At 46.8% G+C, this 6,559-nt stretch overlaps 1 protein-coding gene across 1 annotated transcript; it reads right to left on the reverse strand.

Moving 5' to 3' along the window:
* Nucleotides 1-774: 774 nt before the first annotated feature.
* LOC119366922 (protein NRT1/ PTR FAMILY 2.9-like) lies at nucleotides 775-4,949 on the reverse strand. Its single transcript, XM_037632601.1, has 2 exons — nucleotides 4,793-4,949; nucleotides 775-2,459 (listed from the first exon to the last, which is right to left on the reverse strand). Exons 1-2 carry the CDS (start codon nucleotides 4,947-4,949, stop codon nucleotides 808-810), a joined length of 1,809 nt encoding a protein of 602 aa, XP_037488498.1. The 3' UTR covers nucleotides 775-807.
* Between the last annotated feature and the right edge of the window lie 1,610 nt (nucleotides 4,950-6,559).

The following is a 6,559-nucleotide window of genomic DNA, read 5'->3' on the forward strand; positions in this document are numbered from 1 at the left end:
TTATAACAAATTATCTTGCACACATAAAGAATTAAGGCCTCGTGACCAGCGCCACGTGAGAATCTTTGGGAGGACGGCAAGGTTTGGTTTGTGTTCATATATAAAATAAGTATGTGCAGTCCATGCATCTTTAGTTAATTCTATTGGCAGATGAATTTGACGAGTAGGTTGGCCTTTCTATAGATCGTCTGTCCTACGTGTGCGATGTGGGTGTAGCGCTCCAGTCTAACACACCTAGACGTAGAGTCAGATCGATAGTGTTCGGTCGTCACTGAACTACCTGCCTTATGCATCAATCAACGATGGATCCAAGTAATCATGCAAGATGAGCTCTGTTTTGACGTGGTCTGCTTTTGCTATTACCATGCGGCCATGTCTTGCCATATTATTTCGTCATCACACTCCCATCACATATACTCCCTCCATTCCACAATGTAGTGCCTATAGATTTATCTGAAAGTCAAACTTTTCCAACTTTGACCAAGTGTATAGAGAAAATTGTCTACATGTACAATACCAAACATGTACATTCTGAAAATATAACTCACGATGTTTCCAATGATGTGCATTTGGTAATCTAGATGTACCTACTTTTCTCTATAAACATGGTCAAAGTTTGTAATGTTTGACTTCTGTAAAAATCTATAGGCACTGCATTGTGGAACGGAGGGAGTATGATATATCCCATGTTTGATCATTCCCAAATATATTGTAGTAGCATAGAGTTATAGGGTTCATGTTGGATCCAAAGGAACAATAATCATACACATATAACTCTCCATTAATCTACCAACCTATGCATCGTGATTAAGCTAAATGGCCACCGCATGCAGCCTTGTTTGGGCCTTCGTCAAGCTCGATGGCATTGCTAGCATGGGCGCCGTCGGCGGACTTCTTGAACCTGAACCACCGTGCGCAGGCCACGAAGTAGATGAGGTTGGCGGCAGCTATAGCGGCGGTGACGAGGTAGAACAAGTCAACCCTTCCCTCGTTCAGGTCCTGCGCCAGCCAGTCCGGCCGCCCGTCCCGTCTCCTGGTCACCCGGTGCACCAGTGTCACCATGAGCCCGCTCGCGAAGCTCGCCACCGCGACACCCAGGAAGAAGAGCGCCCCCGCCACGCTCTTCATGTTCTCCGGGAACTGCCTATAGTAGAACTCGGTCAGCCCGACGACTGTGAACGCCTCCGACAGCCCCACCAACAGCTGTTGTGGTACCAGCCAGAAGCACGACATCATGGCCGTCCGGCGCCGCCGATGCTCCACCGCTGCAGACACCAGCATAGTCACCACAGAGAGCACCAGCCCAACGCCGATCCGCTGGAGCTGGGTGATGCCGCCTTCGCGCTTAGTGAAGCGGCGGAGCGCCGGCACCACCAGCCGGTCGTACACGGGGATCCAGATCGTGAGGGCGAACATTTGGAAGATGACGAAGGAGCCCTCGGGGATCTTGAAGCTGGCGGAGTTGCTAATCCGGCGATCGGTCTGCTCCGCCTGGAACACGATGTAGGTGCCTAGCTGGGTGATCACCACGAAGTATAGAATTCCTGATGACCATACCGGGATGACACGCGCTAGGCACTTCACCTCCTCCACCTGTTGCATCGTGCACAACCGCCACGGGTCTGCCAACGTCTTCCCGTCGGAGCAGACCACGTCCTCTGTGGTCTGCATGGCCGCCTTGTCAAGGCACGTGAACTGGTCAGTGTATGCCAGCTTGGCGACGAGCTTGCTCCTGTGCGGCGGGTCAAACAACTCGACGGTGTTGTTATTTTGTCGGAGGTGGCGCTTGCGGAAGGCAGCAACGAGGACCTGTGTGAAGCTGGTGAATGGGCTACCCTCCGGGCTGATGCGGACGTAGAGGCGTGTGCCCATGAAGAAGACGGCGCATGAGAGGCCCATGAGCACTGCAGGCACAGCGAGTCCTAGCGCCCAGCTGACATCGCTTTGGAGGTAGATGATGACAGTGGCAGAGATCATCATGGCGACAGTGTAGGTGAAGTAGTACCAGTTGAAGAAGCTAGTGATGCCACGCCGTCCATCGGCGGTGTGTGGATCAAACTGGTCAACCCCGAATGCCAAGTTGCATGGGCGGATGCCGCCGGCCCCGATAACGAGGAAGAAGAAGGACACAAGGAGCACAACAAGCTGGGAGGGGGTGGGGCCCTCACATTGGCCTTTGGAGATGCAGGCAGGAGGGTGGAGGGAGTGGAGCGCGGAAGTGAGGGTGAGTAGGACCATGCCGACGAAGGAGGCGATGGTGGCGGCCGCCAGGGTGGTGTAGCGGCCGACGTAGGTGTCGCTGATGAAGGCGCCCAGGACGGTGGCGAGGTTGCAGCTGCCGGTGAAGAAGTTGAGGAGGGTGGCAGCATTGACGCTCTTCATGTGGTACACTGTTGTCAGGTACACGAGCAAGTTCGATAGTGTCCCGATCGTGCCAAGTTTCTCAAAAGTCTCATTCCCTGTAACAATCCCGCAAAAAAAATTTCATTTTCTCATTTAATTACTTCCTAGTCTCCTAGTCAATTAGTCACGAGTTATAATTCATCAAATTCATCCCAGGGATCACTTTCTTCTTCTTCAATACACCATGGAATGTGTATCAAAGAAGAGCCAATTGGTTGATAGAATGTCTTTTGGGTTACAACACTAATCCATGGGTTTATCGACCATTCCTACAATGACTACAGAGAACAAAAGACTTGCTTGTCCAACCTCTAGACACAAAAGGCAAGGAGGCGGACCCAGAGCATCAAGGCCAGGGATCCTCACTACTGCAAACTTAAGTTCACATAAACAATAAATAAGTCACTAATTTAGATGATATGCATGCTAGAATATCAAAGCTAGTGCCAAAAGTAATCGCTACTTGCATGGAATTAACCCAAATTGCACTTTTTCTTGTACCCTAGTACTCGTATTTACTAGTGGTTAGAATTCACAAATAGAATCATGTTTAGAAGTTTTAAAAGAATAGAAGAAACATCCTATGAGTATAGGTAGATGTACATGCCTATAAATTTTAGCTAGGAACAAGTTTCTTATGTACAGCCTTAAAATCAAATATACTTTATGAAATTCCATAGGTACTATGGGGGTGCTTGGTTGAACGCCTGAGCACCCTGCCCGGAGAAAACTCATGCCTGGATCAAACCTGGAACGTTGGAGAATTCTGCCTGTCGAGGCTAACCTGATGCACATGTGTTTGGTTTGTGCCCTGAGCCTGGCGCTGCTTTACCGTACAATTAGTATATAAAGAAACCCACACCCATCAATCCTATGAAAAAATAATAATAAACTAATACCAAGCAGTGCGGCAGGGTCACCGAGGCGCAAGACATGGCACACCCAGCTCAGGCTAACGACACTGCCAAGTGGCCGGCCAGGCCAATCCTTTTGTCAGGCTGTGCAGGCCAGGCTAGACTCGTATGACTCAGGACACCAACCAAATATGATGTAGGCAGCTTTCAGGGTATCTTCTGGCAGGCAGTATGTCATCAGGGCAGCCACCAAACACACTCTATGTAGTCATGAGCATCAACATGTACATAAATTAAAAAAATTGAAAGTCCAAAATGCGCTCTTCAAATTTTAAATGGTCTTCATGAATCCCTGGATATATACTTGTGTTCTTTGGTAGTGGTTGACTCTACTCCGTTGTTCTATAAATTTTATATTCTATAATAACCCTAAAAACATGCTATAAGAGCATTAATAAGACGCTTCTATTATCTGGTCTATATTTTGCAATTAATTCACTACCCAGATCACTACTAACTCAGCATGGTAACCGTAGAGGGAGAGAACAAAGAGAAATATATGACGTTCTTCCTCATGTCTCCGACTATCCAATGCTCCTCCTCTGATCTCAATCTCAAGTCTTCAAAATAAGGCGCGAGAGCGTTGGGCAGCTTTTCCGAGCAGCCAAACCAACATGCCCTTAGAGCATGGCTAATAATATAGCCAGCTGCTGGCTAAAACATGTTGACATGTCATCTATAGCCAATGGAATACTCAACACGTATAATAATTAGCTATAAAAAAGTACTAGTTTATCAATATGTGGTTCATCTTCTACTCTCACAAAGCTTCTTGTAGCTTCTGTTACAACCGGGTGTAAGTCTACAACACGCTTTTCTTCTCTCTCCTCTTCTCTCTCCCCCAACCCAATATCAATATAATATTTAAATCTTTATAAGCGGCTTACATAACTTTATTATACTTGCTCTTAGTCTCCAACAACCAGGTTCAAATTTTGTAGGGCTACCTCCATTATTGTGCCAACGCTCACAATCTTGAGAGCTAACTATGGGTTCAAGTGCTCTAAACTCTCGAAACTATCCAACTATTTCACACAAATATGAATAAAGCTTGTGTTGTAATGCGTAGAATCGCCATTATCAAGGTTCGTCCAGTGTAGCCTTTGTGGCAATTTTCCTTGTACATAATACGGCATACTCCCTCAATTCTAAAAAAAGAGGGCATATTTTGATGGTCCAAATTCATGCATTGGCCATCGATTAGTAAAATAATATGTTATTTATGTAACATAAAATTGGCACCATCAGATTCGTGCTCAAAGGCACTTTCACATTATGATGATTTTGTAACCATTGACTATATACTATACTGAGGGATTTATGGTTAAAGCATGAACTCAGAGAGTCAAAATATGTCCTCTTTTTGAGAAGGAAAGGAGTGGTAGCTATCGTCCATAGTTGAGTAAGCTATGTGTCGTAGCTATTAGACAAGGGAACACTAACAGAGGGAGCTAGCTGGCATGACAGTTACTCACCTATGACGTAAGGCATGGCCTTCCATCCGCGGTAGTTGTGGAAGGGCTCGCCATGGCCGGCGTCAAGCGATGATGAGTCAGTCGTCTTCTCTATGCTGATGCCATTGCCATTGTCCTGCTGCTCCAGCTGCGGCAGATCAGGGTTAGCGGCGTCCATCCCGCACATGCAGCAAGCAGCTAGACTGAAACTGAAGGTAGGTGGCAGCTTGTGCGGGTGTGGGTAGCTGCAGCTGCAGTAGTGCAGGAAGGAGAGAGAAGAGGCCGGCCGTATAAATAAGCTAGCCAAACTGCCAGACTATGGGGATCTTTGCTTACGAGATAGTACTGTGTCCGTAAAAAAATATAAAAGCGTTTAGATCACTAGAATATAAGAGCGTTTAAATCAATGGCACAACACCAACACCAACATGTAGCGACGCACTGTAGCAAACACACTGTTTAATGTTCTTGTTCAGATCACTGTTTCGGGTACTGTAGCGGATGTACTGTTGCATTAGATCTGTGCGGTACGTTCTCAGTCCAACAGACGAAAGAAGAGGAAAGGCAGAGGTACTGTAGGTCTCTACCTTGCCCATGACAAGGTAGAGAATCCACAGCCTCCAGCAAGGCTCAGATGCAACGATGGACAGAAAACTACAGTTTGCGTGTGCTAAGTGAAGCCGCCAAAAGAGGCAGGAATCAGGGGAGAAAATTAAGACATAGAGCGTAGATTTGTACTTAAAAATGGTCTACCTAATGGTAGACCTATGTGTCTGCGTTGGAGAACAAAAAATAATACTAATAGCCTCTATTTTTTACTTCTAGGTGGACGCATACATGCAGAAGCACAAAATAAGAAAGGGGCGAACTAATAACTTGGAAAATAAGGATTAGGGATTAATACAGGAGCCCCTCCTTGGACGGATTTCTCCTTCTGCTCCCGCTTTCAACTTAATGATGAAATACTAGGAATTGTGCTACTTCAAGACCGTTAGAGCACCCACAATGTAGTCTTTTTTAGCCTCTAAGGTAAGGATTTTTACCTGCCTCCATACACTGCAAGCATTCGCCTCTAGAGCTTTTGAGCTTAGCGTCGTCGCTAGCCTTGGAGGCAGCCTCCAACCTTTAAACAACTCATGTGACCCTAGATGTCTGTGTAGGGCTCTCTCTCATGCACATAAACAAGACTTCACCAAATACATTTGTTTATTCTGTCGTAGCACCGATCATAGAGGTAACAACAAATACTATAGACTGCACGATTTTGGGCTTTGTTTAGAGGTCGGCCACTAGTAGAAAAAGGGTCAAATGTGAAGCACATTAGTGCCGGTTTGAATTTGAGCCGGCACTAATGTGTCCATTAGTGCCGGTTCCAACGGCTAGACGGACGGACATCATTAGTGCCGGTTCGTGGGCAACAATTAGTACCGGCACTAGTAGAAAAAGGGTCAAACGTGAAGCACATTAGTGTCAGTTTGTAAAAAAACCGGCACTAATTTGATCAATAGTGCCGGCTCGAATGGCTATGCATTAGTGCCGGTTCGTAATGAACCTTTAGTACCGATTCGTGCCACGAACCGATACTAAAGGGGTGGTGGCAGGCTGGCGTCAGGCCAGGGCCCCGCGAGCCCCTTTAGTGACGGTTTGTGACACAAACCGGTACTAAAGGTCTAACCTATAGTACCGGTTTGCGTCACCAACCGGCACTACAGAGTCTTAACCTATAGTCCCGGTTGAAGACACAAACCGGCACTATAGGGCAATTTTCAAACTCTACCCCCCCCCCCC

The sequence above is a fragment of the Triticum dicoccoides genome, chromosome 2B (genome assembly GCF_002162155.2).
Source record: "Triticum dicoccoides isolate Atlit2015 ecotype Zavitan chromosome 2B, WEW_v2.0, whole genome shotgun sequence".
Lineage (NCBI taxonomy): Eukaryota > Viridiplantae > Streptophyta > Magnoliopsida > Poales > Poaceae > Triticum > Triticum dicoccoides.

Excerpts from the sequence above, each read along its gene's own strand:
- LOC119366922 (XM_037632601.1), bottom strand. The coding sequence starts at position 4,949 with ATGGACGCCGCTAACCCTGATCTGCCGCAGCTGGAGCAGCAGGACAAT. Across the intron at positions 2,460-4,792 it reads GGCCATGCCTTACGTCATAG|GGAATGAGACTTTTGAGAAA; the intron begins GTGAGTAACTGT and ends GGATTGTTACAG.